Here is a 25,404-nt window from a genome sequence, read left to right on the forward strand (position 1 = left end):
AGATGAAATTAACGATAAAAATAAAATTTATTAATAAACTCACACTCAATAATCAAACCCTAACAAAAAAAGACAACAACCCGTACAAATCACGTTATTAAAACTTGATCAGCAACACAATTTTTATGTTTATGTTCATGCTTCTTTCTCTTACACAAAAAATAACAGCACCCAGTACAAATGAACAAGAAGTTATCTCACCAAATGGAGTTTCTCTCAACTAGCTTTTCTTCTATCTTCCTTCGAACTAGTTCTAGGTGCAAATAAATTTATGTAAGAGGGCAGTTTAGAGGGACGGCTTGTTTGACATGGTCACACAAAGCAACTTAAGATTTATCAAGAGCAACGTTGTAGAGAGGGTGATAGAGACTCCATTAAAAGCAACTGTTGGAAGAAGAGAATGTCATATGAGAGAATGCTTTGATTTTGGTTTTTTATTTTTCAAATGAGTGTAAAGATAAAATTTACATGTTGAATTGGGTTTATGAGGGTAATTTAGTTAGTAAATTGAGCTTAAAAAGATTTTGATAGTTTAATTAAACATAATATGCGTGTAAAGAGTAAGATGAGTGTAGGGAGACATTCTATGGATTCAAAGAAAATTTCAACTTCTCTTAAGTTTTATACTAATAAGATCATACTTCTCATTTATAAGAGGCTTTTTATTCATAATAGTCCATGCGATTGGCATAACTTCTCACTTTGGTTCATGAGATTTGAAATCAATAGAAATGGTTCCCGAGTTTGTCGATCATCAATCAATTTGGTATTTTCATGAAAATTTTGTTAAATAAGGACCAAAATGACAAACATACCCTTAATTTAATAAACAATGGGCCACAATGATTTGATAGCATTTGAGGTATTTTTTTATTTTATCTTTTATTTAATGAAGATTTTTATGGAATGACTAAAATAATTGATGGTAAACAAACTCGGGAATCACTCCTATCGATTTCAAATTTTAGGAACCAAAGTAATGACTTATGTCAATCTCAGAAACTATTTTAGCTAAATAGCCTTTATAAGAGCATTACTTGAATAATAAATGTGTTTGATTTAATATGTAATGAATAACTATATCCTAAACTGACAATGAACACGTTAAAAATGTAAAACCTGATTATAAGATACATACAATTAGTAAATAACTATAAAAGTTCAGAATATATCTGATCAAACTAAAGTGTTGCAAAATATAGGAAGAAATGGGATTAGAAATTTAAAATACTTCGAATCTCTAGATACATTCAAATATCCATCTAGGTAATCTAATACGTGACATGCTAACATGGAATGACGAGTCCACCCAAATTATTACTACGTTGTTTCACTATACGTAGTGTTTGTAGTGTCTAAATATCGATATAGGTGGAAATATCGATATGTAAATTTATAAAAATATCGATCGGCTGCTGTTCAATGGAAATTATGAAAATTTGCAATGAGTAGGTATAACAACTTACTCAGATTTAATCAAAATTTGAGAAAAATTTCTCAAAAAAGTTCAATTGCAATAGATTCTGGCAAAATTTCTTATGTGAATCGGTAAATAATCGATATTCGTTGATTTTTCTATATATTACCATATTCTTACTGTCATGAACAAACTGGATTTGATACGTATATATACATATATCTACACACACACATATATCCCAGCAGATAACAAAATCAAGGAAATTAATTTTTAAATGATAATGGTAGACTGTGGAGGTATATACTTTGATGATGGCAGCAAAACTTTCAACCTTATCCACATTGACGATATAAGCAAGCATTCTACGCCACAGAATTATATTGGCACAACATTCCCTTTTGTTGTATTTAAGAAAAATGTTATTCACACATTCATTTTTAATTTCAAAAGACCTTTATTCATTTTTAGTCATTGATTTTCTTCAACTTATTCGATTCGATGACAAAAAATTAAAAGAGGTGTATGAGAAGTAAGAATGAGTGTGTGAATGACACTACCCTTGCATCTATTGTATGTAGTGGTTAGCGAGGTTGATAATTCAGTAATCTTATTTTTCTATTTTGGTGCAATATCTGAAAATTTTGGAAGATTTTAGAGATATTTCAGTGTAAATACTAGTAAAGTTTTGATGAGTTTCAGTAATAAGGTTCCTTATATTTTCTAGTCAATATATCATGTCTAATTTGAATTGAAAGACAGGATATATAATAGTTGTTGCACCCCTCCCCTAATTCATTTATAATAATGTTACTTTAACGAACAAAACTAATGTTGTTGTTACAATCTATACTATAAGTAGGCCTTACTACCATATGTAGATCTCACTTTTGTTAGAGAGTATGTTAACAATGATAATCTTTAAAGAGCATTACTCAAAAGCAAATATCTATATATCAGATATTCCTTTTTTCTCCAACCATTTACTACAATTTTCATCTTGATAGAAACAAGCACTATTGGGTACTAATGAGAAAGAAGCAGAATTACATAAATTTTCATAACTTATTAAAAACACATGGAGGTGGGATGGCCACTGGGATAGGTGTCTCATAGACCATCAATATCGAAGAACTAATATAGGGTGAAGTTTTCATTTCACTCTCTATTTCCATATCGATCCTTGATTTTTCTTGACATTTAGACAGAAATATCGACAATTTCGTGAATATTTTAAACACTAAGTGTATGACGTCCACTATTGCTTTTCTATACATCCTGAAATATTTGAAATAGATACAATGCATTGGGCTCGCAATGTCCATTTGTTCCTGATTGCAAGTGAAACTTGGTACAGCTTCTGCATTTGGCCACTACATAGTACTAGTCTCACTGTCAGCTGGTAACCAAGTCTTGGAAACTCTCGAGTGGAGCATCAACCAAGTGTATATATAAATGGGCGTCTAATCACCCCCCAATCATCTCAAATGATTTGTGATCGCATACGGGAATTAGAGGCCTCTGAGAATCATATCTGCATAGCATGCACAGTACACACACTAAAATCTCATCGATACAATCTTTTTATACTTGACCACTGCATATCAATTGTGGATCATACGTGACTCGACAAATTTCCGAGGGGACCTGTACATATGGATAATGGAGAAAGAAAAACAAATAAATGAGTAGTAGCTAATATTAGTGGTTTGCTCAATTTGTTGAAATGAAAGGGGATCATAAGCATCGGTCTAGGGAAATTATAGCAAACAATATTTCAGGGGGAGGCAAAGGAGTTGTCGTGGGTGTTTGAGTGTTTCACACCTTAAAAAATATGTGTGATTGGACTCCAATTGAGTACAAGTGCAAATGTGATGTGTGCCGGCCAGTGAAGTGTGGGGAGAGTGGGTTTGGGAGCATGTCCCACAAAGGCTGTAAATGTGTTGGAACTTGCCAGGCGTTTCTCAAAGGGAGAAAACAAAGCTGTTTCTTATATCTTTCTTTGTCTGACTTTTCTTTTTTTTCTTTCTTGATTTTCTTCTACGGACATAATTTTTACACATTTTTTTAAACTTCTCACATGTTCTCTTTATTTTTTACCATCGAAATGAATAAATTAAATGAAAATAATTCACATGATTAAATAGTAGTAAATGACATGCTTAAAAAAATATGTATTTATCATTTTCCTTTCCTTTATTTCGAAGCTTTCTGGTGTTTTCTCTTGTCGACATAATTTCTCTAAATTACTACCAAAGAGTATTTCTAGAATGTCTTCATTTGAATAGGATTTAACTTTCATGTCGCCCTATCCAGAATCTGTGAAGCACTTGTTGGAGAACAATTTAGAAACAACAAAATAATAGAAATACAGAATCGAAATACTTTTACTTTATTATTCAAAACCACTTGCAATACAGAATACAATTACACAATAAATACAAAGATTATAATAATACTAACTTGAATGAATCGAAGGTAGAGGCTAGCGCAAAAGCTATGTCCTTTGAATAGTATTTCCATCCCACTCTTGTGCTTGTGGTTCTACAATGTCTGCTCGACTAGGATACAACTACCTAATTCTGCAACCCGCATTGGATTATAGAATTCTAGCGAATTGCTTTGTGTGTTTACTCTCTAAGAATTTTGTATGGAAGAAAAAGATGAAGAAAGGATATCTATCAATGGAACTGAGGACTCCAGTTATATAGACTCTTTCATACCTCTTCAAATACCTTTTGGATATATTTGAAGCTATACAACTCTTTCCAAAGAGTTGTGTCTATTAATCAAAACATTTTTAATTAATTTAATTAAAAACTTAATTCAAAATTAAAACTAATTGATCAGATTAATTTTAATTCCTTGGCCCCAAGTGCCCCAAGGTCAAAAGCACTTATCTTGATTAATTAATATTAATATTATAGTATAATCATCAAGCCTAATCCACATAATTAATGGCCCAAACCTCAATCCTCATTCCAAATGACCAAACACCTAATTGCTAACAAAAAAGACTTAACCTATATAAAGGCCTTTGACAAATTGTTGTTTCCTGATATGGGACAATAGGAGCTCAAAACTCCATCAGCACTATCCCTTGCTAGCTAGCTAGCGTCATGAAGGTAACTTACTATATTTTAATTAGTTTACCTAGCAAGATGATAAAAAACAAACTGCATATATATTCAGTTTCCCAGGCTTCTAGTGCCAAGAAAACCAAAAGCAAACTAGTTTTCTCGTCATGGTCATGTATTAATGCGTATAAAATCCAATATGTAATTACGAAAATATGCCGGTGAAACTAAATAGTAGAGGAAATGTTGCCACTTAATACAACGTTCTAATAATATTTATCTTCACTTGTAATAATTATATATTACTGAGATTGAATCACAATTGTAAGTGAGGATAGTTTGGACAAATCACTTACCGAAATAGACAAGTCATTTTTTTTTAAACATAGATGTGTCGCTTAGTTTAAATTATATTTTAATGTGATTGAAATGGTGCAAAGCTATTCTTACCATATTTTTCATGTCATATTTGTGTGATAATGTGAGGTAAAAGAGTTTCACATTGATGAAAGGAGAAACCTTGCAAAAGCTTATAAGTTGGGCTACTGCCCATATTGCCAATTGGTTTTATAGTGGAACCTTAACTTTCTTCATAGTATAAGAGTAAGTTATCCCCAAGTGTGAAGCCCAATGACCATACATGCTATAGGTCACCCAAGTTGTGTTGTCTATGTGTTAGGCTTGAAAATTCACCAAATGTGTCAGGAGCTTGTTAAGAATGAATCTCACATTGATGAGAGGAGAGACTTTGCATGTGCTTATAAGTAGTTAGGCTACTCCTCATATTGTCGATTGGTTTTATGGAGGAGCCCCAATTTCTTCATGATATCAGAGCCAGGTTGGCCCATGTATGAAGCGCAATGTCTACATGTGCTCCACGTCACCTAATTCATGTTATCGACGTGCTTGGCTTGAAAATTCATCACACGTGAGGGAGCATGTGAGAGTGTGGGGTAAACGAGTCTCACATTGGTGAAAGGAGAAACTTTGCAAAAGCTTATAAGTAAGTTAGGCTACTCCACGTATCACCAATTGGTTTTATAATGAAATCTACCATCTCTAATAAAAATGTGACCTACATTTGTTAGTAAATCTATCTTTAATAAAAAGATGATGCAAATGTAATATGAAAAATGTGAAAAGTTTAACATTATTCCTCAAGGATTTCCCGCTTGTTGTGCAGTAGCTTTTCCGTATTAAATAAAGGTAAGATTTATTTCATAGGTGAACTTTATAGCTTGTCGATCAAGGCGTGTTCACTTGATCTGCATGTTGGTTCCTGTATGTCAAAGCCTAGTTGTTTTCCAATCAAAATGTAGGGGTAAAAATGTCCATATATTTGTATATACTTCTCTAACTAATCACCTCCCTTCTTCTTCTCTTCTTTTTGCAATGAAGTTTGACATCCCAACTTCAGTTTTGATGCATCGCGCAATAGGTGAAATAGTTAAAGCTTACAAATACACAACCTTCCGTTGATCTGTTTGATCGACCTCATACGTAGAGAACCAGAGCAAAGGCTGTCTTGTTCATGTAATTTAGTTTATGCGTATGTTGCTTCCATCTTTGATTACCAAACAATTAGGGCTTAGAAAAAAATTGTGATTTGTTACCACTTAATTAATCAACAACCTACCTGAGGTATTAGGATTTAAATTCTAGAACACTTGGAAGTTGGAATCAAGCATAGTTGGCCAAAAATAAAAATGCACTAATATATTGAAGATCGTTCGGAAACAATGAAAAATGTCAGAGAATACCAACATGGCAGCACATACTATTGCTTCCTTTGCTACTAGCTAGGGAGAATTGGTTAATCATGGGATTATTTTAAACCCATAGGGCTTTTATTAAATATTTTGGCTACCGACGTCAATGTATCTTCGTTTTTAAGTTAGTATTTAACAATAAATAAATCATTCATTCAACCTTTTGACAAAAGAAAACTTAAATAAAAAATAATTGACAACATAATGAAGGCGAGCAACTGATAATTTTGTTCCATCATACTCCCCCGTTTAATAGAATTTTGATTCTAATGTATAGGGCTTCTGCAATTGGTGGATTGTCCATGTATATTTCATAATTAATTCCTATAACTTTTTTTAGTGAGATAAAAGTCCATTACTTAGCTGATCAGTGATCACTATCATGTTTTAATCAATTTACTTGAATGACATCTTCTTCTACTTTGGACCTACACCTTGTATGTCTATGGTTTTAAATTTCTTGGAAATTAAGTTGCTTTTGATTAAAGTGTTACTTTAATTTTTTTCGTTTGGTCCAAAAGTAGTTTTCAGTTAATTGAAATAAGGGTAATCCTATTTGCACAAGGGTGCTTCCCTCTTCCTTGACTCATGCATATACACGATCATGCATGCATGGTTCATCTTAAATTCGAAATGGATAATTACCAACAATAATAATTACGTTCACGTAATTCATGAATACAGGACAAAACTGGGAAAGAGGGAAGCAAATGAGTGAGGGGATGGATGCGTATCTGCCCAATTAATTTTTAGGTCAAAATAGAACTAATCCGACCTTTAAATAAAGGGAGCATTTTTGTTCACCACCATTTAATGTGATGTATGCTCACCATCCTATTACCCTATTTATCACCATTAGATGAGTTTGAATTTCGAAATTCGTGTAGTGGATAAGCACAAATCTCAAAATTTAAACTCATCTAACGATGATAAATAGGGTGGTGAGCATACACCACACTAAATGGTGGTGAGCAAAAATGCATTCTTAAATAAATCAGTTGTGTGCGCTTAAAATTTCCCATATACATTTACTTAGTTGCGTCTTAGCTAAGTTGCTGCAACCATTTTAATTTGTATACAAAAAGTACGTACAACAACAATGACCTAATACACCATTATGATCTTCTGAAAATTGAGCATTTTTTCTCCTTTTCTCAGTTGGTAAATGTTTACAGTATTACTATTTGAAATCTATCACTTATCATTCATTACATCCAATATAAAATAAGGATTTAGGTTAATCATTTCTCTTGGGTTTTCTGATTATCAAGTAATTAGATGAGGTTTAGCTGGCTCCTTTAAGTTAAAGACCTCAACCTTTCATCGTAATCAAACTCATCTTAGCACCAAGCACGCCCTCAAATGAATTATATGGTCAAGTCCTTCTTGTACTCCCATCACAAAATAAGTATTCTGATTAATACAATGAACGACATTCCACTGATTTTTTTTTTACATTAATTTATGATAGAAGTGGAGGAACTTTCCATCTGTTTAGCTAGAGTAGGCTTTCCGATCCAATAGACCCAATTCCTTAATCTTTTTAATTGATGTACAAATTTGTTGCCTACAATAGAAGCAAATGTACTCAAGAGTCCACCTACTCTTCCACCCAATAACTTACTTTTCTTGTACAACTATATTGAGAGTGGATGTTGAGTTATACACAATGAGCCAGTAATAATTTGGTATCATTCATTATTCATAAGAGTCGAAACTTAAACTTTCAACTTGGTAGTAGAGAAACTACCACTACAACGTAGTGCTTAATTGGGCTTTAAGAAAAGCACAAAACATTTTGTGTTGGGTCTTTTTGCAACTTTGATCACGCATATACAGGATAAGTTATAGTCTCTTTGACCAAAAAGCCTTGTATTATTGAATCTACAAGATCATCATCACTTTGAAAAGTGTCTGGTCAAAAAAAAATTCATTTCTCTAACCCCGCATTTGACGAATATCTTTTCATGAAACCAATTACGTGCAATTGCTTTACAGCTTTCTCTGTTTTGGCTTATCGAACAGCTTTGCAATTGCTTGCACAAATGGCGTATTAATCGAAAACGCATGCTCCAAGAGAAAAAAGAGAAGCACTTAACTTATAAAAATTTTCCTTTTTTTGTTAAAGCTTTGGTTGATAGCTCTATTAGTTAAACATTGTGGAATTCATTTAGATGAAGGAGATCACATTGGTCAGCAAGAGACCAATAAAATGTTATAAATCAAAAGGGAATCTAAAGGCACAACCATTTTTCTTTTAATTGAAGTGAAATGCATGTTTAAAATGGAAGTTCAGGAAATTGGAACTACAAGTATAGTTTAGACTAGGAATATTACTTATATTAAAAATGTATGTATGTATAACTAAATAGGGTGACAATAATTCGGGACAAAAAATGGCCATCTTACTAAGTTGTAAATTTGTCCAAGTTCTAACTATACTCCCCCTCAAATGGATTTGTCCAATTTGTTGTTAATTTGTCATTCTCAAGCGTTTTGGGATGAAAATGTATAAGAATTGTTAATCTTCTTCTTTAATGAAAGTGATATATACTTGATAATTAAAAAAAATTGAAATTGATACTTGATAATGATTAGAAAAATGAAAGTGATTTACTTGATGGCGATATAAGCATATTTTTTAAAGTTTTTGATAGCGATATGTTTTGTGCTATATATATCATGATTGACGCAATTTATTTGTCATGGATCGAAATTTGTTGCTTGCCACAGTAAATTTGTCTAGCTTTAATCTTACTTTTTAGTGTTTCTTTCTACTCAATTGCTTGTGAAGTCAAAGTTGTCTTTCCAATCCTCAGGCCACTTTGTTCTGAATTATCCGCAAGAAAGAACAGTCGTAAGCCAAAGAGGGAGAAAACATAGCGTGATGTGCTAACTAATTTGATGATCGATTAATCAATAGGATTGTGTCTTTTGTTGCTTTGTTAATATTAGAAATTGCATAAGGGGTGTGCTATCCACACACCCCATTTTACTTCTCACATACCCCTTGATAATTTCTATCCGTTGATCTTTTTCAATTCATCCGATCCGACGCCGAAAATTAAAAAGATATGTGAAAAGTAAAATGAGGTGTGTGGATATCACACCCCATTGCATAACTCTCTCTTAGTCCGTAGTATGTAAATGTAGTTATTCGATTCATACGTTACTAGTTTTAGAAGCAACTAAGTTACACTTTTGCTAGAAGCACTATTACTAATTTTCATTAAAATATCTACTTCTTTGAAAAATACTCCAAAGTACTTTTTGAAGACGACTTGTTTTATTTTTGAAGAAGCACTTGCTACTTGCTAACTGCTTCTTTATAAAATACTTTTTTTTTATTTTTTATATAATATTTCATGTGTAATTTAATTTTAGCCCTTCTAAATCATTGCGAAACATGCCCAAAATATTTGTTTGAATTTTAGCCGACGTTTGTTCATTGTCCTTGTGGTAACAGCTTATTTTTAAAATGGCTGATGTAAACAAAGCTGTTAATCATTTCTATGGGCAAGTGACTTGTAGCTCAATGTATTCGCCTTTGCACCTAAAATCTTGTGTTCTAATCTCTTCCTCATAGTTTAGATGAGTATAATGTAGATTATCCTATCATTTGTTAAAATAAAAAATCTATATGGTAGAAAGAAAAAAATTGGCTTACTTTTAGTCTAAGTTTAATTTGAATTTTTGTTTCAAGTAAACCTAGTTATTGTTATAAATAAAGTAATAATTGTTCCACCCGAGGCTTTACTTAGTAATCGGGCCAGTCCTGTCTGATCAACAGTGATTTTCGAGTCAAACGGTAGAGTTTTGGCATGGGGCAGGATGGTTAATTGGTTTCATAGCTTTTTTAGCTTGAGTAAGTAAGTCCTTAGGGGTGTTCTGCACCTAGTGTCCTAAAGCCCTAGTGGTTTGTGAGTCATTCACCTAAAGCCCACTACATGGGTTGGATTGAAAGCTTAAGGGAACTGTCATTGCACAACCACTACTGTTACTGGAAAAAAAAATGTGTGAAAAAGAAAAAAAAATTGAAAAAAAAAAGAGAAGAAAATTCGAAAAAGAGAAAAAAAAAAATATATATATATATATATATATATATATATAAAGCTAGTACGTGTGGAATAAAAAGGACAAGAAGTAAGGGTTTTAGTTGAGTCTCTTTAACTATGTTGGTTCACTTTTACACCAAGGGAAGTTCATGAATTCTTTTCTAATTGATTCTAAATAGCTTAGACTCTATGGTGGGATTAGTTGGAACTTTTGGAAAGATGTTTTAATTTTTAACGTTTTCTATGGATTGCAACTTGAAGATGAAAATTTTGTCTTAGTTGAGTTTTAATAAAGTTTTTAATTTTGCTAGTTTTTATCTTTATTTTTTAGTTTTGTTTTGCTTGAGGATAAGCAAAAAGTTAAGTTTGGGGGTATTTGATGAGTCCATATTATACCATATATTTTACCCTAATCTTAGTATTAATTTATTGGTTATTTTGGTAGAATTTTGATACTTTGATATGTATTTTTAATGTAGGACATTTGACTTCCTCTAGAGCAAGAAGTGATCAAAATGATAAATTTTGGAGTGATTCTAATTGGAGGATGTTTGTGTGCCTTTCAAGATGATTGTATCAAAATTCCAGATTTTTCTACCAAACTGTTTGACCGTGACGATAAAATAAAGACCCAGCGCACGGCTTTCCCATATTCATGTTTCTAGACATTTTGGGTATTTTGGAGGTCAATATGGCGTATTTTGGGGAAGATTCCTTCTGAGGATTTGTAGGGGACCTCTTAAGCTTTCAAAAGAGATCTTTTGAGACCAAATCGGAGTTAATTTGGTTGGTCAAAAGTGTGATTTTCTGGGAAGTCCAAATTTTAGTTTAAATATGAAACCTTTTATTTTCTGTTTTATTATTTTATTATGTTTCCTAGTTTTATTCTAAGACCCTTTCTAAGGAGGATTTTATTTTGTAATAGTATAAATAAGGCTATTTAGCCATTAGGAGGAGAAAAAAAAAAGAGGGAGGAAACGCACGCACTTTGGCTTTAGAGAGCCTTTGAAGTGTATTTTCAAGGTGTTTTCTATCCATGTTTTTAATAATATTTTGTTTTATGGTTGTTAATAACTAGTTTCGTTTGCTAGTGCAAGGCCACGAGCCTTAGTAAGAATATGTAGTTTCTTTTCAATTTGCTTATGATATTATGCATGCAAGTTTTGAATTAGTAATCACTGTGCTTTAAACTATCTATTTGTCTTGATGATTGGCCACCATTAGGGTATTTAGAAAAGTAATTGGATGCAATTTTGGCAAAGAGCTATTCCTAGAATTGACTAAGGTTTCTTGTGGTTAATATGTGTAACTTCTTAGAATGGACAACATGTCTTATGTGGTTTTTCAAAAGGTTTTCATAAAACTTAATGAGTGTTGCATGTTCACATTTGATCTGAAAGCCACGGACGAGTTGCATGTTAGATATACGTTCTATATTGGAGGTTCCAAGTAGGGCATACCTTAGGAAAACCTAATCTTCAAAATATGCATGTGTAATTCATAAGTAATTGGAAGAACTATTTAGGATTGTTAAGGTGACGGTGGAATCCTAGTGCTCAAATTGATATCCAAAACTATTTTCTTTTGTTTTCTTTATTTTCCTAATTTATTTAATTATTTTTAATTAAATTCGTTTTTAATATTTTAGGTCATAAAATCAGCATTTTCCAAACTTTATTTTCAAATAGTTAATTAAGATTTGGTATTTACATAAATTATTCATTCAATCCCTGTGAAAAACGACCTTACTTGACCAGTTTATACTACAACTACCTTGTTCTCTTGCAAGTATTTTTAAGTGTTTTTATCCTTACTTTTGCAGGTGGTAAAATCTCTATCACATGCCCTTCAGTACATCCTTGCCAAAGAAGGGCACCAGCATTCGATAGGTTTTGACCGAACTGGGTTGAGTCATTCGATAGACTCCAAGCGAATTGGATTTATACCGATCAGTAGACTCCAACCGAAGCTGGGTCTATACCTTTCTCTTAAGTTCGTGGTAGTAATCGGATCCGAGAATTTGGTAAAATTTCGCTTTTCTTCATTACTGCTTCACAAGCGAGTTAGAAATATGGAATGACGTCAAAAGTATTCTCTAGTCAAAATTTGATCGGATTTATAAGCTTCAGAATCGTACTCATTCATGGATGTAATCATGGTGTGCTTTAGGCAATGTTTCTCATGATCATACGGTCAGTAGGAGCAAGCCAAAGAGCCATGAAATGCTCTTTTGGGAGATACTTTTGTGGGTAATGCTTCGGGCATAAGTCTTGGAATGAAGATCATGGCAAAGACTTATTCAACTCTAACATGCCATTGTTGGCTACAATGGTTTCTCAGCTTCTTGATAGTCAAGTGGAGATTCAACCCCACATAAGGTGGTTTATATTAGAAACGTCTAAACAAGGGAAATCAAACTTGTGACTGTTTGACAGTCCATTGAATTAAAGGGAACTAGATTGTGATTGGTGCTATGGGAATGAATCATCCATAAGCATCAAAGTTAGAACATTCGAGTTCTAAGACATGGTTTTCATGAAAAACGTTGGGTTTTCATGGGTGTATTTGTTTTATGAAAACTTCAGGTTTCAAAAGCACTAAATTTGAAACCACAGGTTCAATTTAGTTTCTGAACGTTTAGTTTATAAAAGAGAGCTTCTTGCAAGAACACAGAATGCAGTATGTTGATTTAAGTGTAGTGGATTTCAGTTGCTTCAGGAACTCAAGTGTGAGAGCTTCGGAACTACGAAAGGATGTCAACGGCTCAAAGAAGAAAAATAAATTTTTGAATCGTTAATGTCTAAAAGTGATCTTCAGATCAATAATTTGGGCTTTCTTGTTCGATTAATGGACTAGTGGTCACTTTTAATTAATTCAATAGATCGAAACCATACGGTGTCGATTGTAGAAGCAAAATAATGACATGCTGGTCTTATTTGCTTCAATTAGTGGTGGGCCAAATGACAAGTGAATTATAGGTTTATTAGCATTAACCAAAAACGTCCCAAAAATATTTGGGTATGGTTAAGAAGCACGAGATGCCAAAATATGGCATCGAGTTGAAAAGAGGAATGCAACCTAGCACATGTGGGCTGGTTGCATTACACGGCCTTGCAAAAAAAATAAAAGTTGTAGGCCTTTGGGCTTGGGGACACGGCTGAAAGGCAGCCCAGTCCACTGCAAAGGCTGCTGGAGTCGGGCCAATAGTGTTGAGAGAGCAAAAGCCCAACATTTGCTGGCTTTGGGCTGGTTGCAGGAAAAGCCCAGCTTCGTTAGCTTCAGTTTGGCGCGGGACAAGCTCAGCAATGCTGGCTTGGTGGGCCAACTGTGCATGACAAGCCTAGCAGCGCTAGCTTGGTCATGCTTGGGCTGAAAGGGGGGGCCAGCAAGGCTATTATGTAACCTAGAGACGCTACAAGCCCAGCAGGTTCAAACCCAGGCCAGGGGCCTAGTCCACACATGCAACAAAGCCCAAAGGGCTGTCCTTTCGGTTTTAGCTCCCAAGCCTCGAGCTACAGGGACGGCTTGGGGTGAGTTTTGCGCGACAGCACGCGGCTCAACCGCAAATTTTTTTCCAAAAATTTAATTGTTTTTTCTTTCGACAAACTTAGGGTTTGAAAAATCCTAATTGCTTTTAATTTCTTTCGATTCTTTGATTCATAAATTCCACATAGCAAAAATTGCGTAATGCATGAACATATATATATATATATCGGAACAAGAATATAAATATAGAGGGTTCATGCATCATGGAGAATGGTCGTTTCAAATATCTTCCTTTATTTTAAGTGTACCTAATTGGCAAAAAACAACAAAAACCTTTGAATTTGTAGAAGATCCTTCTCGGAAAGCCGGAATTGCATTTCCAATGCGTTGTATCACGTTCAACACATAAAAATTAAATTGAATCAATAGAATGTAGATCAATTCAAAATAGTAAATTAATCATAAAAAGAATGATTAAAACGTAATACTCTTCTGATTGAAAAACAAACTCTCTTAGCACAGTGTCAAGAGCGTGCTGATAACGTTTTGTAGGCATAATTTACTGAACAATTATGGAGGCCATAGAGAGAAGGTGCGGCACATAGAGAAACAAGAGAGAGATGTGTAATGTAAGGTGTGTTATATTTCATCTCATTGTGCCTTTATTTATAGTAGTGGGGAAAGTTAATTTCTTACCCTTTTAGGATTACAACTCTAATAAGATTTTAACCACTAAAGGGAACATTCAAAGATATCCTAGATACACTAGGAATTACACAATCACATTCCTCACTACAACAGTATTAGTATTTTAATTAAATTTATGAAAAATTAGCAGTGTTAATTATGAAGTTAAGTTGGATGACACATATCAAAACACTAAAAAGGAGACACAAATGAGACATGAAATTAGGGACATCAAAACCTCTGTCCCAACGAGTGTGAATGCATTAGCATTTAGGTTTCCCAACTCATCCATTGTCAATTAGCATTTACGTTTCTTATAATGTGGATGCAACTAGTGCACTTCAAAAGTGGGAAAGGGATATGAAATTCATCAAATTCGAGGATCCGGGTCATTGAAATTTGATCAAACGGCTACAATTATAACTTTTAAAAGGAGCCCCTGACTTTTAAAAAGAGCCCCTATTTGTAGTTGTTTGATCAAATTTCAATAGTCTGGATACCCGAATTTAGTGGATTTCTGGATCCATTTCCTCAAAAGTGCAGAGACATTAATGCCGTATGCATCGGGGGTTTAAAACATTTGGTTTTTCTTTATCGGCTGTTCCTTTTTTTGTTATAACCTTTACTAGTTTCATTCACACACCATGTGCATGGCTTACTATTCATGCTTATGATCTATGCGCCATATTTGATCTTAATTGTATAACTTATTCCTCGTGCTTGCAAGTGAATATCTACAAATTTACGATTTTATTAAGGGCTACTTTGATACGTTGAAATGCATAAGAGGAAGATAGTAGTGTATTGCTTACGTACTATAGTTTTAAGAGGTGAACTACTTAAATTTTTTTTGTCAATTTCATTTCAGTCCATACCCAAAGCCCATTAAGAGTTAAGTATTTTAATTTGTTAACTAGTAAATTTTGAGGATTAACAGTATTCATTAGTGTAAATATTTTAAATTGATGATCGGGTTCTTTCATTGGATTCTTCGAGGGTCTACAAGTGTATTTATAAAATAAATAAATAAATAATCAAAATCATAGCTAAAATGACCGTTAAATCATGATTTTTTTTATTCTAACTGTCGAAGGATTTTATCCCGTAACCTAATATCCAAATGTTTGCTTTTGTAATTTTTGGCGTATCAGATCTCAAAATATATTAAAATAAGTTTGACGATTGGATCGTGGAAACTAGTTTCGTAAATGCGTTCCCGTCAAAACAATAGATTTAACAAACACTTAGAGTTATTATGTACTTCTATTAAGTAGAATGTAAGCTTTGTTGTATCCAGTAGTATTTTAAATTGATAATCGGGTTCGTTCACTGTATTCTTCTAGTGTAAAGGAGTCGATTTGTAAAAATTATCAAAATCTAAGCTAAACTAACCATTAAATCATGAATTTTTTTTTTTTTTTATAACCGTCGAATGATTTCGTCTCGTTGCCTAATCTCAGAACGTTTACTTTTGTTGTCATTTTTTAAGTATCAGATCTCGAAGTATATTTTAAAAAGTTTGCGGTTGGATCGTGGAAACTAGTTTCGTCAAATGTGAAAATTATCGAAAGAATTAAATATGTCAACCATGTCTCTCACTTTACCCAACGAATATACCAACTTACCTAATGAAATGAAACCTTAAACTCTAAACCCTAAGGCTTTGCATGACAGAACTTTATGGGTCGTCGAGCAAATGTTTACACAATATGCACCATTTTTTTCGTTTGGCGCCAATGTAGCCTGACAAATTCATTTTTGCCCTCCGTAAAATTTTTATCACGCAAAGCCTTCAGCAAAATTCAAGATGTTGATCAGTTTTGCCCGACCATCTAAACATTTTGTCGGATCAAATTGTTTTCTTTAACAAAATGTGGCTCGTCGGGCCAAATCTCGTAGGGCAAGTGCTTTATTCTAGTAATGTGTCAACTCGATAATTTTTAGAATATTTTGACTCTCAAACACCTTATTAACTTACCAAGTGATTCGATGAGTCGACATGCACTATCTTTCTAGTCTTCCGTAATGGCCAAGTCTAAAGGACTAAAGAAAAATTAGGAATTCCAAGAGTTGTTCAGTCGATTGTCGGTTAATTGGTTCGGAGTAGCTAACCCTAGTATTTACTAAGGTTCCAATTCGCCTTAACTTTTCGTTTGAGAAATGTTAAGGAGATTTTTTTAAAGTGCAACTTGTCATGAATTCTTCGTCATTTCATGTTGTTGACACAAAATTCATATTTTGTCATAAAAATTGTACTGAAAACATGACGTAACGTAAAATTTATAAAGAATTCCACTTTAAAATAGTTTCTTTTAACATTTCTCTAAAGTTTATATGCCTTGACGTGTCACCCACGGCCGCTTTCAAAATTCAACCTTTGTAATTTGACCATCTGGTAATACTCTATCACTCGTAATTTCTAATAAAATATGTTATACTAACTTTCGATAGTCAGAAGAAAAAAAACAAAAGATGGTGAAAAATGGTCGGGACATTATGGTTCACCTTAATTTTTAGTTTTCATGGTTTTTTGGTTTCATTGGATCAAGTTATCCGGATTTTTCAAATTTCATTTAACAGTAAAAAATTATCACAGCTTTTAATTAGTCAAAACAAATGGACCGTTGAATGAAATTTAGAAGGTTCGGATTACTTGATCCGGTGGCTTTGGTGGAAGATATTCGAGAGTATATCTTTCCCTTAATTTCTACTATCACCATTGATCTCTATTTTATTTTTCTATGCTATTTTTTTTCTATGTGCTTCCTCTTCATTTATAACCGCAAAAAATGAAACTAAAAACCAAAAAAAAAAAAAAAAAAAAAAGATTATTAACAACTCTTTAAACTAGCTTAGTATTACAGTCTTATGGTATTTTTCTTCATTTATAAATGAGAGGTCTTAAATTCGAATCTCGTAGATGGCGAATTTGATACCAAATTAAGTTACTTATTGTGTGACTTACTGAATTTTCTTTTTCCCTTATCGTAAAATATATAGTTATACTAAAAAAAACCACTAAAATTTGTAACTTCAAAGAGTTCTGTTCACCCGAACATTTTGGCAATGGCATTACCCTTATATTTTTAAGGAAACTAATGCAAATGAATTAGAAACTTTGAGAGGTAAATGAATAGTACCAAGAGTAACTTTTTAGGTAAAAAAATATTCTTAACGTTAAAACTAAACAGTATCAGAACTGTTTCCTTCATATTTTTTTATTTTTTTTATGAAGATATCGGTCAACCATGCACAACCAGCACAGGGAGCAGCAGCCCACGTTATCAGGTTGAATGTCATATAACTCGTGGCTACCCGCGCCCACCCGTCAACCCACAATTAACACATCTATTATCTGCACCCTTCAACTTTTTCTGGGTCATAATCTCTCTGGTTTGCTGAAGATTGTCAAATCCGTAAGTTGAATGAACTACTCCGAAAGTTGAAGCTATTGCCACGTTCTCCTGCTTAACCTGTGGTTGAAATTTACTCAAGGCCCTTTCATCGAATCTTTTCAATCAACTAATTTAGATTCTTGAAATCATCCCTTTCCTTTACTCTACAAGGACGACATATGTAACATGATTAAAATGATGTATACAAAACACGATAGCAATTGATCAACGTATTACGTATTGTGGCATGATAAATGCGAATTGACACCTCCAAAACATGCCTCATTATAGGTTTCACAAAATATAATAATTACGTCACTTAATATTATAATTTAATGATAATTTTTTTTCATTAGTAAGTGAAATATTATACATTCAAATTTGATAAATGCGAGTTTGTATTCATATTTTCCATCCTTAGTGTTAATATACAGTTGAATTATGCTCAACTAATAAATTCAGTGTAGTTTTGAAGCTTCTTTATCATTTGAGTATGTTAGAGAGACTAAATTTTATAAATTAAATGACATGAAAGTTAATGATTAGATTATAACTTAAGCGTTGATAAACGTGTTAATTCTTATTGGTGACATATCATTTTAGTTGTAAATTTTATCTATAAATTTAATCTCTCTAACATTATCTTTATCATTTTGGAGTCACACCTATGACATATTCCTATAAAAACTGGTAGCTCAATCCAAACTCTCTCACATTCCAACCTTTTTATTTCTTGATCATATTACAGTTGCCATATTGCCATCACCATGGTCAGTGAAAATAAAAGGCTAGTTGAGGAGGTGTCTAGTTGGCTAAGAGTCTTCGACGATGGCTCGGTCGATCGGGAGTGGACTGGACCTCCCGAGATTCAGTTCATGGTGGAGCCCGTGCCAGCCCACGATGAATTTGTTGACGGCATTTCCACAAAAGATGTTGTTGCCGACAAATCATCCGGCCTTCGCGTCCGAATTTATTTACCGAAGCGAAAGCCGGAGGGTTATGACACCAAGCTACCAATAATCCTCCATTTCCACGGGGGTGGCTTTTGCATAAGTCAAGCTGATTGGTACATGTACTACCACATATACACTAAGCTATCTCGCTCCACGAATGCCATTGTAGTCTCTGTATATCAGAGGCTCGCACCGGAGCACCGTCTCCCGGCTGCCATTGAGGACGGCTATTCCGCTCTCCTTTGGCTCCGGTCATTGGCTCGAGGGGAGCAAAACGAGCCACTCCTAAGCCATGCAGACTATAACCGTGTGTTTCTTATTGGAGATAGCTCCGGAGGAAACATTGTCCACCACGTGGTGGCTCAAGCGGGGACTGCGGATCTGAGTCCCTTAAGACTTGCCGGCGGGATTCCAATCCACCCCGGTTTCGTGCGAGCGGAGCGGAGTAAGTCGGAGTTGGAGCAGCCTCAGTCACCTCTCCTTACCCTAGACATGGTGGACAAGTTCTTAGGGTTAGCCGTTCCAACGGGGTCCACCAAGAACCATCCCATAACTTGTCCGATGGGTCCCGAGGCCCCACCGTTGGATAATCTGAAGCTTCCGCCGTTTCTTCTCTGCGTTGCTTCCATGGACTTGATCATAGACACGCAAATGGAGTACTTTGAGGCCATGAAGAAGGCCAACAAGGATGTGGAGCTTCTAATCAACGAGGGGGTGACTCATAGCTTTTATCTGAACAAGATTGCTGTCGACGCGGACGCGGAAACAGCCGCAGAAACTGAGCGTCTGATTGCAGGGATCAAACAGTTTATCAAGAACCATTATGATTGAAGGACTTGGCCTTCTCAGTTTTTATATAATTTTGGGTTTTGGTATCGATTTTATTTTATTTTATTTTTGTTCTTCTGGTGAATGCAAGAGACAGTTGGTGTGCCACACATGTTTTTTAGATCCGCATACAAAAGTGAGGGATCCCATGGATAGATGATGAGATATATCTTGTTGGAACATTATCGGCTTCTAAGTTTTTTTTTTTTCTTCTTTTTTCTTTACAGAAGTGTTTACTACCCCAAAGAGTGTCTTACGTTCTTTTTCTTTATTGTTATGCCTTCTGATTGCTTTCAGACTGCGAATGTCTTCAATAAAATTACCGATATGTTCATGTTCTCACGTTTGTGGTTGAAGGGACTTTTGGCTATATTTATTATTTATCTATGATGTTTTAATAAAGCATTTTATGTTGTAAATATTATTTAACATGTTTGAGTGAATATGTAATTAGTTAGTATATTTTTTTTTTATGAAATGCTAAGGCTCAATTTGGTATTATTTATTATTATTTCTTTTTTTTTTTAACCAAAAACTGCTTTACTATAAAATTAAGTAGTAAAAAAATGTTTGGAAAAAATAAAATATACTACTTATTTTAAAAGCAATGGTTTCGGTAAGTTTTAAAAGCAGTGTATCGGTTGCTTTTAAAAACTGTTTTAATAAAAAGCAGAGTCCAACCTTTAGAATATTTTTAAATCTTGTAATAAGCTCATTAATTTTAAACAATCACTTTATTTATCCTCATAGACATTGCTTTTACACTGCTTTGCATACTCACAACACTTTTGAAAATACAGTTTATCAAACGCTCAACTGTTTTATTTTATAGCTGATTATTCTTAAGGCATAGCAAAAACAAATTATTAAAAAAGTACAGTAATCCCAAACTGACCCTAAGCCTATATATAGACGCTCTAATAAGAAGGAAATGATGCTCTCATTTCTTCTCCCGTACTCTCTCTCATTTGTCTTTATTCTTACTCCATATTTTTTTTTTTCAACACGTTATAACTCTTATACAAATTGAGGTTTTATTTGTGCCAAGTTTCATTATCTCTATCTCTATGGATCGCTATCATAGCTATCATGTTTATATCATTATTCATGACTTTTGTCTAACTTGGTGAGCGAATAATTTGTGGTGCACAAGTCTTACATATTTAGATGCTATATGATAGGGGGATTAAAATTTTAAATCAAATTTGCAAATAAAATGATGTGTCATCAATAGAAAATAAACACGGTAATTAACACATAATAATTCAATCTTCAACATTCACATCATTTGGTTTACAAAAATTAGTTTAGAAATTTGGTATTCGTAGCATTACTCAGTATACCCATTATATATAATATATACATCATATACTTCTTATTTGTTGCAATCCTATTAGATTAGGAATGTGATTGTTTAAATCCTAGTGTATCTAGAAATATCTCTTATATTCCTATTAGGAGTTGATTACCTATTAAGAGTTGTAATTTTAAAAGGGTAAGGATTTTACCTATCCTACTACTATAAATAAAGGCACAATGGGGTGGAATATAACACACCTCACATTACACATCTCTCTCTTTCTCTCTACTATTGCCGCACCCCTCTCTCTATGACCTCCATAATCGTTCAGTAAATTATACCTACAACACGTTGTCAGCACGCTCTTAACGCTGTGCTAAAGAGAGTTGATCTTCAATTAGAGGAGTATTACGTTTTTAATCATTCTTTTTATGATTAATATATTATTTTTTTGAATTGATCTACATGCTATTAATTCAATTTAATTTTTTTTTTTATGTTGAACGTGATACAACACATCGGAGATGCAATTCCGACTTTCCGAAAAGGATCTTCTCCAAATTCAAAGGTTTTTGTTGTTTTCTGCCAATTAGGTACGCTTAAAATAAATGAAGATATTTGAAACGACCATGAAGCATGAAAACATTCTCCATGATGTATAAACCCCCTACATTTATATTTACCTTCTGATATATAATGTATATGTTTCATATATTTGTCAATATATATATTTGTTCATGCAATACACAATTATTTTGGTATGTAGAATTTGTGAGTCAAAAAATAAAAAAAAATTAGAAGCAATTAGGGTTTTTCAACCTTAGGAATTTCGAAAAAAAAAATTCAAAATTTATGGGAAATTTACGGCTGAGCAGCAGCCCGCAGCCGTTCCTGGGTTTGAAATTTGCATGGGCCTGCAGCCCCTCCAAGCTGCATAATAACCTTGTTGGGCAACTTACTCACAAGCCAGTCCGCGCCAGAACAAGCCAGCGCTGCTAGGCTTGTCACGCCCACTCGGCCCACCAAGCCAGCATTGCTGAGCTTGTCCACTCGGCCTATGATCTGCTGGGTTTTTTTTCCCATACATTCGGCCCAAATGCTGCAGCTTACCCTGCAATAAACTGGGCTGCCTGGCAGCCGTGTCCCCAAGCCTATTGGCCTGCAATTTTTGTTGCAGGGCCATGTGTGGCAGCCAGCCCACACATGCTAGTTTGCATCATTTTTTTTTCGACCCCGATGCCATATTTTGGCATCCCCCGCTTCTTAATCATACCGGAATATTTTTTGGACGTTTTTGGTTAAAGCCACACTAGGCCATATTTTCTTAATTCTTTGGCCCAAAGCCATCTAAAGTGAATATGGCCCGAAATCATTATTTTGCTTATACGATCGACCTCGTATGGTCCCTGATTTATTGAATTAATTAAAAGTGACTAGTAGTCCATTAATCTAACAAGAAATCCAAAATTATTGGCCTAAAGCCCACTTTTGGACATTAACGATTCAATAATTTATTTTTCTTCTTTGAACCGTTGACTCCATTTCGTAGTCCCAAAGCACTCACACTTGAGTTCTTGAAGCAACCTAAATCCACTATACTTAGTTGTATATTGTATTATGTGTTCTTGCAGGAACCTCTCTTTTATGAACTAAACGTTCATAAACTAAATTGAACCTGTAGTTTCAAATTTAGTGCCTTTGAAACCTGATGTTTCCATAAAACAATACACCCATGAAAACCCAACGTTTTTTTTTTATGAAAACCTTGTCTTAGAACTCAAATGTTCTAACTTTGATGCTTATGGATGGTTCATTCCCATAGCACCAATCACATTCTTGTTCCCTCCAATTCAATGGATTTTCAAACAGTCACAAGTTCGATTTCCCTTATTTGGATATTTCTAATAAAAACCATTTTATATGTGGGTACAACACATGAATCTCCACTTGACTATCAAGAAGCTGAGAAACCATTGTAGCCAACAATGGCATTGAAGAGCTGAATAAGCCTCTGCCATGATCTTTATTCGAAGACTTATGCCCAAAGCATTACAAACAGAAGTACCTCCCGAACAAGGATTCCATGGCCCTTTGGCTCGCTCCTACAGACCGTTTAATCATGAAAGACATTGCCTGAAGCACACCATGATTACGTTTATGAATGAGTACAATTCTGAAATTTATAAATCTGATCGAATTTTGACTAGAGAATACTTTTCTTGTCCTTCAATGTTTCTAACTTGCTCCTGAAGCAGCAGTGTAGAAAGCGGAAGTTTACCAAATTCTTGGATCTGATTACTACCACAAACGTGAGAGAAATGTATAGACCCAGTTCGACTGGAGTTTACTGAATGATATAGACTCACTTCGGCTGGAGTCTACAAAAATGGTTCGACCCAGTCAGAGCCTACCGAACAATGATGCCCTTCCTCGGCAAGGATGTACCGAAAAATATGGTCTGCTTCGGTAGAGGTCACTGAATGGTACTCTCTGCTTTGGCAGAGACTTACCGAACAAACCTCTCCAGCTTCGGCTGAAGCCTACCAAACCTAATTTGGGGTCCATCTCTCTCACAATCCAATTTCGAAATTGTTTTTACAACATATGGTAGAATCACGGCCTGCCAAGGAGTGACATCATGCCTGAAGCGTGATCTTTGGCACCTAAAACCTAAAACCTCAAGAATAAGGTATAATATTTCCAAACCTCAACCCTGCATAATTTACTTCCGTCTCGATGAAATAGATAATTGGTTATGCACCTGTTCATGCCCATACCATTGTCGTTGAGGAGTACCATTCTCATAGTCAATTTGTGAGACTAATTTTACTCCACTAAACATTGTTGGAAGAGCAGAATTTTGACATTGATGGCCTTGTTGGCCAAATCCCCTTAGTAAACCATTTCCTTTATGAATATTTTCCATGTTCTTGGATTCAAGTTTGGTGTATGTTTTACTTATGGATAATCTTATTGATATTGTCATCGAATACGAATTAATTGAATCATGTTTCTTGTATATATGTGATTGAATTCAATTAAACATGTGATTAGGTATGAATGTGGGAAAGTCAATTTTCTGGATGAACACGATACTACGCACACTGAGTTTATACCTAACTCACATCTCTAACAACGACTTCAGGTTTATCTAACCTAATTAAGAGCAATGGCACGCTCCTCGTTGTATAAATGGTATTGAATTACCATTTAAGGGACCTTAGATTCTCCCCGTCGTTGAGTTTTAAAGGATATTCGAGTTGACAATGATTATGAATGAAACCATTGAAGAAAATAGAGTGAAATATCTTTGCACCACCTCCAAAAATGAGTCTCAAGCTTTGTTTTGGGGCTAATGGGTTGTTTCCTAATTGGGAACACACCACATGTGGCTGGCCTGGAGCCTGGTGATTGAGTAGTTTACTTGCTTTGGCACGAACTTCTAGGACACTTAGGTCAAATAATGATGTCACAACGCATCTCCTTACCCGAAGTAAGGATTTGTGCCTACAAGCACCTTTTTACCAAGCCTACTCATTAGGGAAATTGATTTTCTAAATCATTCCTCCCAAAGATATGAAATCACCCCTTTTTCTCAGTGGATTCAAGGGAATATATGTGGACTAATCCAGCCAAAATGCGGACCATATAGATACTATGGTTTTGGTTGATGAATCGACAAACTCGTCACATGTTTGTCCACACAAATTGCTACTAAACCTCCTAGTTGATTAAGGGTTCATCACCCTACTTATCCCATAGAGTCTAGGAGACTGGATAATGCCAGAGAGTTTATATCGACGGTTTTCAATAAAGTATTGCATGCATTTTGGGTTTATAATTGAACATCGAATTCCCATTATTCACCCCAAATAGCCTCACCTAGCGATCATAAAGCACAATTTAAATGATTGTCCCGACCTTAGTGAACGTACCAAGTTTTCGGTTTCTGCCTATGGCTATGCAATCTTGTACGCAATTATGTTGGTCCGCCTTAAGGCCCATTGCCACCCAACCATTTTGACGTTACAGTTGGTTACTGGGTACGAAACGGTCTTTTTTTGTATTTACACATTTGGGTGTGCATTCCATGTGCCAAGTTGCACTATTGCTACGTACCAACATGGGTCCTCAAAGAAGGATGTGAATCTTTATCAATTATGATTCTCCTTCACATTAGCTCTCTTCAAGCCCTTGCACACGATCTCTTTACTGCTCATTTACGGGTTGTCACTTTAATGAATAGTCTTCCCTCCATTAGGAGGAGATAAGAACGTCAATGTTCCTTTATAACAATGCGAATTTGCGTGGACGTTGTCCACTATGTCTCATCTCGATCCTCATACTGCACAAGTGTGATAAGCAAGTGCAATGAATTCTAACTTTCAAAATGTTGCTCCATACATATTCCTCTGATCTAGCTAAAGTGACGAGACC

General features: G+C 34.5%; 1 protein-coding gene across 1 annotated transcript; it reads left to right on the forward strand.

Annotated features, from left to right (window-relative positions):
• The first annotated feature begins 18,600 nt into the window (after window positions 1-18,600).
• LOC103959971 (probable carboxylesterase 15) lies at window positions 18,601-20,009 on the forward strand. The gene has a single exon (XM_048572790.1). It carries the CDS (start codon window positions 18,654-18,656, stop codon window positions 19,668-19,670), a length of 1,017 nt encoding a protein of 338 aa, XP_048428747.1. The 5' UTR covers window positions 18,601-18,653; the 3' UTR covers window positions 19,671-20,009.
• The last annotated feature ends 5,395 nt before the right edge of the window (window positions 20,010-25,404 follow it).

The sequence above is a fragment of a genome, unplaced genomic scaffold (genome assembly GCF_019419815.1).
Source record: "Pyrus x bretschneideri cultivar Hongxiangsu unplaced genomic scaffold, Pyrus_bretschneideri_v1 Contig62, whole genome shotgun sequence".
Lineage (NCBI taxonomy): Eukaryota > Viridiplantae > Streptophyta > Magnoliopsida > Rosales > Rosaceae > Pyrus > Pyrus x bretschneideri.